This window comes from Glossina fuscipes, unplaced genomic scaffold (genome assembly GCF_014805625.2).
Source record: "Glossina fuscipes isolate IAEA_lab_2018 unplaced genomic scaffold, Yale_Gfus_2 2, whole genome shotgun sequence".
NCBI lineage: Eukaryota > Metazoa > Arthropoda > Insecta > Diptera > Glossinidae > Glossina > Glossina fuscipes.
Genome location: NW_023998416.1, coordinates 16,658,928 through 16,672,348, shown reverse-complemented (window position 1 = coordinate 16,672,348; position 13,421 = coordinate 16,658,928). Strand labels below are relative to the sequence as shown.

At 35.2% G+C, this 13,421-nt stretch overlaps 1 protein-coding gene across 1 annotated transcript in view; it reads left to right on the top strand.

Moving 5' to 3' along the window:
• Positions 1-13,373, top strand: part of LOC119632974 (pancreatic triacylglycerol lipase-like) — a 37,734-nt gene extending 24,361 nt beyond the window's left edge. The window contains exons 3-4 of the mRNA XM_038026145.1: positions 12,107-12,464; positions 12,671-13,373. Of these exons, the coding sequence (XP_037882073.1) occupies positions 12,107-12,464; positions 12,671-13,373 (1,061 nt within the window). The remainder of the gene's footprint in view (positions 1-12,106; positions 12,465-12,670) is intronic.
• The last annotated feature ends 48 nt before the right edge of the window (positions 13,374-13,421 follow it).

The following is a 13,421-nucleotide window of genomic DNA, read 5'->3' as shown; positions in this document are numbered from 1 at the left end:
TCGCATGAGATATAAAAATTATACGAAGAACGTCAACGGCATTGCTGACACAACCTGACATGAATGTTTTCTTTTGAATGTGTAGATAAGCATTGGCAAGATCAATTTGAGAAAATACTCTACCTCATGCTAGTGCTTCAATAAATATCAATTGATGAGGGAAGTAAAGAAGCTTTAATCGCTTCATTTAAACGCGTCAAAAACACTGCACATATTCTTTAATGGCAATAATTTGATTTGATTCATGACGAGATATCAACTGGCCTGATGAACCACGTCTGCACAAGCCTATCTATTTCTACTTCCATACTATTCATAGTAAAGAAGGTTGCCGCTTTCATCAGGCGACTGTGGGGCCAACTTTTTTGCTCTTCACTTAACGCATAAAAAAAAGGTGGAAATTTTCCTTGCAAGATATCTGCGAATTATTTGCTTGCGAATTGCGGTACGACCCAATGGCCTAGTTTTTCAATTATGCCTAATCTATATACACATTTAGTTCGCTTCTAGTGAAGTATGAACGACGATGCTCTGCAAAATATAGTGAGTTTGAACTATGCGCTCAATTCGAGGGGTTTACTTGAAACATTATCTGTTCATGATTAAGTTATAGTTTGAAAAGAAGGCGAGAGATGACATGCAGCCTCAAAGCCTACCTTAAAAAATATGCAGTGCATATACAAAGTAAAAAATATGAGAAATTTGCTTTAGTGTGCTTCTTGAACGCCTCCATATTTATAAAAACCTGTTAGCGATATTTAATCTGCTTTCCCACCGCATTCATCGCTTTGGTTAAGTAACGCATCCGTACTAATCGGCGTAGCAAAACACGTGTCCACCTTGGGTGCTTCCGCGTTTTGGTCACGTTCACAGAGACTGTACCTAGATATAAAGAGAACAATGCTTTACAATATTTTGTTGCATTCATTTTTCTTCATTTTATTGTTACACAATACATTAATTTGTATTTGGCTGCTGTGCTCTAGCGATTTCTATTCGAAACGTGCCTCTTTTCTTATCAGTCACTGTAACGTGAAAGAAAAAAATACTAAAGACAAACTAATCCAAGTAGAAGTGTGCCGACAAACTCATTAGGCAAACGATTTTACAAATTTAAAAGTAATTTGCACTTCATTTACTGTTTGACTTAATTGCGATTAACTTAAGAAGCACAGTACGACACAAACTGAAAGTTCAATATTTCGAATAGAATTCAATTCGAGGAACACAAAAATTGAAGTACACTAGCACTCAACGCTGAAATTTGACTGCGCTTTATGGCAGCAGAACGCATGTAAAAGAAGAACTAAGAGGCTTGACAGGAAAATTCCACAAAATGAAGACAAAGTGATTTAGTTTCACGTTGAACTTCTTTGCAGGATATTGTAGATAATATGTTTTCTTATCTTGAGCAAATAGAGTGTGGCAACGATGATGTTGTTGCTAAGCATGTACAGTGCAAAGATGCTTAAAGCCTTAAAGCAGCTATCGGGGCCAAAATCGGATAAGAAGTTTTTCAGATCTCTTCTTTGAGTACAAGATTTAATTTGTTGCACGCAATTCGATAGATTGTTAAAGATAAACCTTTGGCTCCATTTAATGTCATGTTTACCGACAGCGTTCATTTAAAATTAACTTTTTACTCGAATGTGAACACGCTTTTTACAAGTAAAGACCAGAGAAGCTTAGAATAAAATTTTAGTTGAATGTAGACATTATCAGAAGCTATAGGAAGACTTTCTTACTTAATGAATTTATGTCACCTGGAACACATCGAAATGTTTTCGTAGTGTATTGAAACTTATCTAATCTTGTAATAATTCGTTTGCAGGTATCTAACTTGCCAAGAACCTGCCTCCCAAAGAGACAAATATTGTTAAAACTGCAGAGAATTCGATTTTGGATGTTATGAGCGAACGCCTGGGATTAGTTCGTCTGTGGGCTTGGTGTAACGTAATCTTCTGGTGTTTGAGAAGAAATATTTCAATCTACAATCATAAAGGTTTCATTTCCTTATCTATTTCCTTTTTTAAATTCGAATAAATTCGAGTTTCGCTTCTGACTTACATAATAACTAACAATAAAGTCCCGCAATGCAGTGCCTACTGTAAATCAAGGAAACATTACCTGCCCACGTCCTGGGATTCTTTATAAAAATACTTATTATAACCATTAAAAGTAGGCAAAGAAATGGTAATCTAAGCGTCCCTCTCCAATAACAAATACACTGAGTTCTTTTTTTTCCAGCGTCCTTTCTTACTTATTTTGCAAATACACTTTTTTTACACGAATTTGTACTTTCTTTTTTTAAATCTAATTTTGACAGTGACCCACAGAAACTTACGTATATATCAAGAAGAAATAAGCTTGAGGGAACATTGTGATCAAAGGTAAGTCGGTTTGTGCCCACACCTGTGCTAGTGAGCTGCACTACTGCTACTTGGCCGTTCTTCTTTTGAACCGAATCAGACATACAAGATCAGACATACAAGACTTATCTACCGATGATAGCATTTTTGGTCCAGTTCGTAATAAACGCGCCGAGCAGCAAGTAAATAGTTGCGAAAATGATTTTTATTCCCAACTTCAATTGCGTGTTGTGTGTACTTATGGACTGGAGAAAAGTGAGATTCTTCCTTTTTTTACACGGATTTTTGAACAAATATGTAGAATTTTTTCATCTCACATGACTTTATTACCAAATTTCCCATATGTCACATACATTTTTTTTGCACGATTTTAAGCGCGGAGTTGGGTGCCGCTGAATTGCAAATAATTTTCTACTCAGCATCTGTTGTTGATTTGCTGAATTCTAGAAATAGAGAAAGAGTTTTTATTAGAAACCAATTCATAATCTAATGTCAGTCGTAATAAAATTATAGTTAAAAGGCTTTTTAACAAACTAAGCAACTAAGAGTTAAACACTTATGAATACCGTTTTCTATCGTTAGTAAACACACGGTATAAATATATATAAATATAAATAAAAAATTTCATCACTTTTCTCTACTGTGGGCTTTGCAGTGCTAAATGATTTGTCAAGCGAAGTATTTACAACTCACTTTCAAATTGAACTCTTTAAGTTTACTTGTTTTCTATATCTTTGTTTTCCTTCGCAAAGCAACGCAAAAGCAAAATCATTTCGGTGGTTTAGATGTTAATATTTTGAATGCATTCATTTTATGTCAGGATGCAATAATTAGAAAACAATTTTTAATGAATATATTATTATTGTTATTATTATGATCAATTTAGCCAGAGGCTAAAATCTTAAAGCACTAGTATCTGAGGCTATCGGCGCTGTCACATTTGAGATTCGAACCCACGACCATTGACATTAATGAGTAGAACAACAACAAAAAATAAGGAAAGCCTTTTCAAGAAATGACTAAAATAAATTCCTTTCAACGTAAAAGGTATTAACGTACGTAGAGCAGAAGCGAAACAAGTGCCATAAATGTAAGAAATATGTTTTCAATATTTACATTATATTTATCTAAAGCCATATATGTTTGGCAAGCATATGCTTCATAATTATGTTTATAATCGGAAAATGCAATTAAATCTACTTTTGTTAAATTGAAATAATTATGCAAATGACATGAAAATCTAGTGCAACGAATGAGATATAATAAACATAAAGTAAGATATATACAAATAGTCAGATATTGCATTGTTAATTGTCGGCTTGCTGGGAGGACGGTCGGCGTTATCTTTGGATCGTATCGTAAATGCCGCTTGACAAATATCGCCAAGAAAGCAGAACCTATTGTCAAAATTATGATCGAATCTTCGGTTCTTTCAGAGTTGATCTTATTTTCTCCCAACTGCAGGCTGACTTGTAGGCAGATAGCATTCATATTTTAACATAACCCAAAAAGGTAGGTACCGACAAATTAACTACTTTTAATGCAAGTAGCTATGCACATTAAAGAAGTGGGCAGCTCTTCGCCCCTTTAGTGGTACCATTCACATGATTCTGAATTATATAAACAGTAAACATTTACCTTTAATTTCATTTTGTGCTTGCAAAACTTTAGAGTTATTTAGTGTTATCCAATATATGCATATATATATTAATGCCTATTAATCAGACGTTAATTAAGAACTTAGCACTTGCCTGAAGTAAATCTTCAAAGTGCTGTTGCCGTGTTCTACTGTAAAATCACAGGTGTAGTAAACCACCTTAGGGGATAAATTTACATTTTAGAAAAACTAACACGTTTACATAAACACACATGAATACATATGTATGCGGTAGTAGTAAAACTATTGTTAGATCTTTACACTGTTTACAATTAGCTTTAGATTATGTTGATTTACTTGTGGAATGTCAAATATGTATACAACAAGGAAAACAATAACACCAACATTGGCTATAATAACGTCATCAGGAATGTAAATGAGTGAGAGAGAGAGAGAGAAAGAGAGAAAGCAGCAATAGAGATTTATTGGAGCATATCAATTAAATGCTGCTTTACGTATACACATACACACAATTGTATGTTATTGCATATGCGTACGTAGAAATATAAATAAAGGAAGTTTCTTAATGAGTATAAACCCACATCGCACTCACGCACATATAGAAGAAATTGTTTATATCATTCGGTTTACGTCTGTGAGTGTATACGAACTTTTTTCCTTAACTAAACTTGTATTAAAATAAGTAAATGAAGTTAACATGTCAACGCATGAAAATGATTACCAATGTAGTGAGTGAGTTGTGTCGTATGGTGTGTTCCATTTTGTTACCACCGCACTATTTTAGTGACAATGTTTGCCTTTTGAGGCTAACGGTTAACCTTCTTTCCCCTTTAACCATCTAGCTTATTGCACATGTACACAGATACACACATACACACACAAGCAGTATGTACGCAGCAATACAACAAAATGTGCGTTTGCCTTGTTCGATGAATAAATAGGTTAACAAAATGGGTTGTTAAGGTTGATGTTGATGTTGATGTTGATGTTGGACTCGAGTTTAATTAGTTCTTTAGTAAAGAGTAATCACTTTTTTTGCGGTTTTGTTTATTTTCTGCCGTTTTCTTCTTCACTAGTAGATACAAAAAATTGACAATAAAACGGAACATCAGTGACATATAAATTTTCAACGTTAATGTCATTTGCTGAAAGTATTGCAAAGCAAAGCAAAACTAGAGCACGCAAAATAATTGCATTTAAATTAAGAAATTAAGCTGACTTGAGATTTTCGGAAACAAATTTATAAACTGTGTTTTTCAATTGACCTAATTTACGATGTTTGGTCACACGGCCGAACTATAGTAGTATAATTCACTAATTTTCGTATGTGGACTTAAATTTCTTCCATTACCATTAGATACACATATATAGAAATTATAAAGGAAGCGAAAAATCATTTATTGCCTTCACAAAATCGAAATTCCAACTATGATAAATAAGTAGTTAAAATTCATTGAAGTACTCCGTAGCGTGGACACCGATTTACAGCTATCTTCGGGAAATTGGCAAAGCAAAGATCTAGCAGTCTGCCATTACAATTAGGAGTACGGGTGTATTGAAGTAAATTGCGGTCAAATAATTCATTGAAAAACCATGAACAGCTCTATCAGATGGTGAACTGGGGGCCACACAGCCAGAATTATCACTATGACACCAAGTGACTTGTGGCATGTAAAGAAAAAGTGTAAGTGTCGAAAAGTCAAACCAGATATTCCCTACGAATCCTGTTAATCACTGACCGCGACGGCAGTTATAGAACTGTGTGATCAGCTATACTGCTCGGCTTCAGTACACCAAATCTTCTCTCCTCTGCAAAGTTCCAAATTAAATTCGGCTAGAGGAGTCCCTTCCTATTAGGCTTGCGGATGAAACGCATCAGAGTCTTGATTTAGAATCTTGTTGTCTTTATTTTTTTTTCCCTATTTATATTTATTCTCTAGCTTAACATTTATCTTATGCGTCTAAGAATGTTGTAGTCAGCGAAATTGGCCAATGGGAGCGCTGTGTGTGTCGTTATTTTCTTTTGTTAAAGAAAGTTTGCTTGCAATTATATTTGATGACACACTTCTGGTGGACACATAGCAACAATGGTATGGAATCACACTACAGCATAATTGTTTATTGGAAATTTTTGCCTGAATGGCAATAAATGCAAGGTCGGTAGAAATAGGAAATTCAATTAAGTAGGATGGTACTGCAGCAGATATGGCAATTAAGACACTAACAACCAGTGCGATCCAATCGATTCTTTCTGAAAACCTGGAAAGTATTGTGAAAAAGTTCCGACGAATATAAATCCGGTTGTATGCAATGAAAGCCAAACAGGAAAACTTCACGCTCATTGAATTTAGGAAGGTAGAACAAATTTTTGAGTGATAGGCTCTAATATTTCGGTACATGAAACTTACTGGGCCTGAAGAAATATTTACTATTTAAGAGTTTCAGAGCTACCAAATTAGTATTACCGAGTCGATCGCGAGAAATAAATTCCTTAATTAAGTATTCAACTTGCCTCAATGGTTTATTTAGCAAAATTCTGTAGATATTTAATGGTATTTTGATTTGCTTTTTGCAATCACCTGTCTGAGCTAATGTAACTGATGCGTTTATCCCCAACTTATGGCATTTTTAAATGAGCGAGAAAACATGTGCATTTACTGGTAACAATTTTGACTAAGCTTCAGACCGCAGAGTAGTCTAATAAAAGTTTCTTTGTGTCAATTCAGAAATGAAGTTAAGGCGGGATGGAAAATAATTTCAACTTGGGACAAAGAATACTTTGCTAAAATCAGAAAGTTTTAGAAACATGGAGTTGTTCACAAATTACGATATCGGTTGGAAGTCAGAAAAAAATATTATTATACTTAACTTCGCCAGAGAAATAAATTCTAAGGTTAATCTCTTAAATCACTAGCATGTAAGGCTATCGGCTTTTATTAGAAACTCTAACGCACATGAGATTCGAAGCCACGACCATTGAGTTGCTATACCAGATTCCTCGCCTTAAAAATAAGAAAAGAGTAGATGAGGAAAAATCAAAAAAAAAAGAAACTTCCGCGGGAATTTCTGCTGAAACTATTAAAAGTGAAAAGAGAACTGGCAGCGAAAGGGGAATTGACGCAATGAACCAATTCTTACTAATGTGGGCTTATTGGGGGTTTATTCGCAACGATAAAATTTAAAAATTTAAACAGATGCTGCAAAAGAAGGAGTCACTACCACGCTCCCGCCATCGTTTGCAATGACCGTTTAGAAGAGTCTACTTGGGAAATGGAAAATTGAATTAACTAACTGATAGCCTAAGGCATATCGTCAAAAGTTCAAAATGGATTTTCAACGAAAACAGAAAAATCAGACCTCTTAACTTCAGCTCATAAGTGATTAGAAAGTAGTTGGTCGTTTCCGATTTGCGCTTAAAGGTTAGTCCCTGTTTCGATTTGGAGTCCACAAGACGCTTTGATTATCATCTTTCACGGATCGAATAGCCGGAGACGTCGTTCTAATCTATACTTTGGGTCCTCGTTAAATACCCAATATTCGGTTAACGCGATTCCAAAAATTCTTTGAATTCATTTCACACAACTTGGACACCGCTAAAAAACAACCAAAAGTTAAATTGCAGTAATGTTGTTATAAATACATGCAATAACATTTAATGGATATTTGTCTTGTGCCACATGAAATGCTCGCTTGAAGTGAGCACGAAGGTCCTGGGTTCGAATCTCACGCGCTGTAGACTTTTCAATTAAGCCAATGCCAGTCTTCTAAAACCTTAGTCTTCATATTTGTTTCTCGGGCTAAATTGATAACAATAATAATAATAATATTTTTATGAAATTCGCTTTTCTACGATAGGACTCGTACCACTAGATCGTGGATATTCTTTTCAAGAGAAATACATGTCACGTTTTCCCTGCACGACTCTTTTAGTCACAATCAATTTGTTTTAGGGTAGAACTATTTTACTTTAGTAGTGCTCTCGACTTCTCAACTCTAATATCCTTTTTCGACTCAAATGTTCTCGTCCGACTGACTCTGCCATCCGCAAATAGTTTATTTATATACACTTTTACAAGCGTATTACTATTACCTAAGTTCATGGCTTCATTTTTAATCCGTTAACGCGCTTTTTCGCTACTCGTTTTCCTCGGCCGGCAGCTGCATGACGCACCGCCACTGTGCATTTGTGACCACGCCTTTAGTGGCGCGAAACTCGGAGTAATATTTCACCACTTGGCCACCACGTTACATACGTAATAAAATTATCAAAGGTTGGGTATATTCCGAAAATTGCCCCTTAGCAGTGCGGATAGTGAAGTTGATCGATCGAGTTAACACCATTCGTTGATTGTGTACCTTAACTTAAAACTACACTTCCTTGGGCAGTTTGTGTTTCTCTTCCTCCACTCCTTATAAATATATTTTTTGTTTTCATAATGTTTGTAGTTTTTTTTTCTCGTCGTAAGTTTAGCAAAATTATTTCGTTCTATTATAAGTTACATAACAAATAAACAATTTGTGCTTTATCACAATAAAATTAAATGGGAAACGTTTTCAATTATCCAAAGTCTGCCTTTTGGATTTACACTCATTCAACGCACATAACTTACCGTACATTGTGAAACATTTTATTTGGTCTATGTGCATCCATTATTTTGGAAATTCTACTTTAAAAAGTTAAGCCCAAAGTTTTATACTCCGCATCTATCAAGCGAACCTGGGAAGTAAAATAGTTTTATTATAATGTTTGCGACGTACATAAAACTGATCATTGGAGAGTTTAAAATCAGTACAACATTATACTTCCGAGAAAGCTGGAATTGAAAAGCATAAACTAATCGTTTCAGGAATGTAATTTGGACCGTGGCTTCTTTGTCGATTTCTCTTGCTTTCTTGTCATAGTCGTTACTGGAGGATGGAATGAAATAATTCTCTTATCACAGATCAGATAGTGTTACTGATTCAAACATAAAATCTTGGCAGACAACGGTCTCAAATTTGGTAAACATCGAAGGCGTTTTGTGCGGCTCTACATTGCAAAAACTGTGTTGCCTAAAGCGATAAGCATTCAGGATATTCTCTCCATCGCGTCTGAATGGTTCACTTGCTTTATTTAAAAACATAAAACAGAAATGGGAAAACAGTGAAAAGAAAAAACAAGCCCTAAAACTATTACAATTGTTTACAAACTTTGTTTTAAAATACAATAAAGTTACGACCGCTTTTCTTCTCCTTTTTTTTTTTTGGAAGTTTTTGTTGTATTCTTGTTTTGTGTCCAGTAGTTTTGTTTCGAAGACAGAATAACTCGAAAAATTTTTGTTTATTACATAGCAATCACAATATGGGTAAGTATTTATATTTAAATTGTTGCGAGCAAAAGGAATAATTTGAATAGGATGTGAATGCAAATAACAAAATCGATAACAATATATAATGTTCGGGCATTCGAAAAGTTCGCTTATTAATAACGAAACGACTAAGCTGGCGCAAAACAAAATAATTTTTCTATATCTTCTACAAAGGGAAGGACATCTTGATGAATATTTAATCCGTGATTTTTGCAACGGTGCGATAGCACCAAATCCGCTGGAATAAATACAGAGGATGGATCTATTTAGAAAGCGAATTTACATCGCAAGTGATAAGTTGAAAATAAGACGCGATCTGAGAGCGAATATTGGAGGTTTTTTGAAAAAAAAAAACTTGGCGATGCTATATAGCATAACGACGAATTATCACCAAACCTGTAGATAAGTTGGAAAAGACCAAGAATATTTAACAGAATTCACTGCACGCCAAGATATCCTAAGGTTGGGCAAAGCTCAAGGTAGTGCATGCAAGCAAACTGTTTATGAAAAAATGGTTTTATTCTCACATCTATAAAGTTGAAGTGGAGGGCAATGGGACGACAATCACATATTTCACGAGATATATCTACTTGAAAACTGCCTATTTCTGTTGGAAACGAAATTTCCCAACATGATGGACAACTAATAGAAGCCAATAAAGATTTTCAATACTTTATTCGCCGGCGTCAAAAAATAGAGGCGCCTTATCCAGCTGGCGATTAATGAAGAAATTAACAAAAAAGACATAAATGGTGAAGGGATACCGCAAAACCGAGTGGGTAAGACGATCAACAAAACCATCAAAATAAAATGGAAATAAATTAAAAAATCGAGGATTAGAGAAACTATTTAAGAAGCAGAAATTTCAGCGTATAATAGAGAGAGAATGCGGTTTATGGTTGGAAAGCGAAATGAACTCTCTCAAGATGTGCACTGAAATTCTTAAGTTTTTCAACAGTTCCAAACTGTGTTTTGGCCGTGAAAATCTTACATCTATAGACTTTGCTACCTGTTACTTTAAATCAATTTTCGGGCAAAAAAAATTTCAAATGAACTGAAATGATATCCACCAATGTCGCTTCTATTGCCTATTGAAGACACTTACTTAATAATAATAATAAAAACGAGGATACATAGGCAAGCACAGTGTGTCTCATTAACTTTGGGTTTTTCGCTCGACAAAAAGCAAGCGCTTGTTAAGCATCCATCGTGCAAACATAATTTTCTGTTTATTTTTTTTTTTTTTAATGCTAGGAAATAGTTATTAAAATATAAAGGAAAACAAACAAAACATTATTCCATTGGACAGGAAAATTGAATAACTTCAACAGAAAACATAGCGTCATATTATTAAAAATTAATATTCGTTGAGGTGTCCTTTTTGGTTGATAACATCAGTTGAATGTTTTGACATATTTTGTATGATATTTCTTGTGCAGGAAACAGGGATCTTACTCCATTCTTCTTGTCGTCTATATCTCAGATCTTGGACGGAAGAGATTGAGCATTTTCGCACACGCAGGTCTAATTTATCCCACATAGTTTTGATGGGGTTCATGCCTGGCGGTTGGAGAAGAGGATAAGAATTTTGGGGCAGCTATATGGGATCCATTCTTGAATTAAGTGGTCCTTATGGCGTCATTATGTTGGTAGAATTTGAACGTTTTCAAAATACCCACTTGTTCCCACTTTCCCTGAAATTTCCCTTGAGTATCCTTAAATAATCCTCCTTGCTAAGAATGTTATCCATAAAACATCAATTTTTCTATTGCATTGGCTCCAGTGCATGCCCATACTATAACATCACCATTGAAAATAGTAACAAAGAAATTCATCTGAAGTGTCGCCCACTGCTAGCTATACATGTTTCTCAACTCCCTGGGACCTCTATAAGTCTTTCTCTTTTGTCGCGAACCATTCATCGAGTCGTTTTTTTCACATCTTCGTTACCAACCGAATCGTTGCTTGACCTCTGCGGGACTAACCAATAGGAACAAGTGATATCCTGGCGAGTAAGCCGCTAGGACTAAAATTTCTCAGTAGAGTGCGAAACGTATTTGAAATATGGATCTATGGTGGGATATGTAAAAAAGTCGTCTTGCATTGCTTTTTTTGATGTTCTCGTTATTTTTTCGATTTAATTTAGCGATTCTTGCAAATCGATTAATTGTTATTAATAACGCTTAGTATTAACATATTCACAAGACGTTAACAGAGAGACTATTGACCTTGAAATCTCACCAAGCCAAGAAACGGACTATCGTCTTCGTACTACTGCGTTTCGGTCTTGCGATAAATGTGGATGGTACGCCTGGGTCTATTTTCCTGTTTCGGATTCTCAAAATAACACCACCTTTCATGCCGAGTGACGGTGCAATGCAAAAACGCCCTTTATATTGTTCGCGGAAAACATAATGGTGTCGGCGAATGCTCTTTTTTGGCACAAAATCACCATACTTAACGCTATTACAACCCATTGCTTTTATGTTTATGTAAAGTACAGTTGTATATATTACATATTGTATAATAAAAGTTTAAATTATAGGAGGCGGAAAACTATGTAAGATTGTGTAGATCGAAATAGGCCACAATTTATCAGTATACAAATAAGAAACAGAAAACTTCAAAAATAAATGTAAAATAGAAGCGATACAATGGAATTTTACGTTCGGGTCCAACTCTGCTTGACAATTTTCTTCCATAGCGCCTGTAGACAGATTCATTTCAACTGAAAGTCGCTTCAAGCGTTTAGTAATCTTTTCCTTTTGCAGATCTTAACGCCCTTCCTTCCGAGAGTACACCTGAAAACAGTTTATGCAATACGGCCGAAGGTGGGAATTGCAATGGTTTCAATAAAATTGATGTTCCAAATCTCAAAAATTATTTGAATGATGAAGACGCCATCGACTTCAAAACGAGTCAACTGCATGAATGCCATAAGAGTATTGCCGATTGTGGATGTGCTGATAGTTGGTTAATATCACATAATCTCAACCCACATTCAGGATCCGAGTATGATAGCGTGAAGTTTTACTTATTCAAACATGGTTTTCGTGATTGTGGCCAGCAAATAGGTCACACAGATTGCTCTTTCTATAATCGAAATTTAAACGAATCGATCCCCACTAGGTAAGTGTGTGCCATAGCGATCAGAAAAAACAGGTGTACCTTTTTCTACTAAAACTAAACAATCTGAAAACGTTTGTGTATCTAATTGACAATCGTTATCTACCTATGGATCTTCATAAAATGTCTTACATTATATGAAGACATGAAATTAATTGTATCTTACTGTGCAAATTGATCGACTATTCAATCGTTCTTCTATTTCTTAGAATTCTCATACACGGCTGGTTGAGCCCGTTGCTCGGCTCTTTTAATCGCGACATTAAGAATGCATATTTATTTAATGGCAAATATAATATCATCATATGTGATTGGAGTAATCACTCAGCCGATATTAGTAATAATTACATCATTCATTTAATTGAAACTGTTGGCTCTAAAGTAGCCAACTTTACTCGGAAATTGCATGAGAAAGCTGGCATAAATTACGACGACATCTATGTAATTGGACATTCATTGGGTGCCCAAATTGCGGGTGCAGCTGCGGAACTCCTAAAGCCACATCGGTATAATACAATATTTGCTTTAGATCCAGCCGGACCTAACATTCCTAAAGATATACATCGTATCAATTCAGATGCCGCTCGTTACGTGGAAGTTATACAAACGAGTCGTTTTGGATTTGTGTATTCCAACGTTAATTCCACTTTCTATCCAAACTATTCGTTTAAAAAGGGAAACTTACGGTCAAAGAGCGTTTGTCATATCCGTTCCTATAAGTTATTTGCTGAATCGATTACTTCACGTGTGGGGTTTTTGGGCATTAGATGTAATAGAAGCACACTTAATAACTGGGAGTGTGATGAAAATCTCTTATACGGCGCATTTCCAATGGGCGGTGACCCTTCGATTAGGAAGAGTGGTATATTTTATGTTGAAACCAACGCAGGCAAACCGTACGCAATCGTTTAAAGGAAAGATATAAAAATTTTTAGAAATTATATCTCAATTATATCTGCA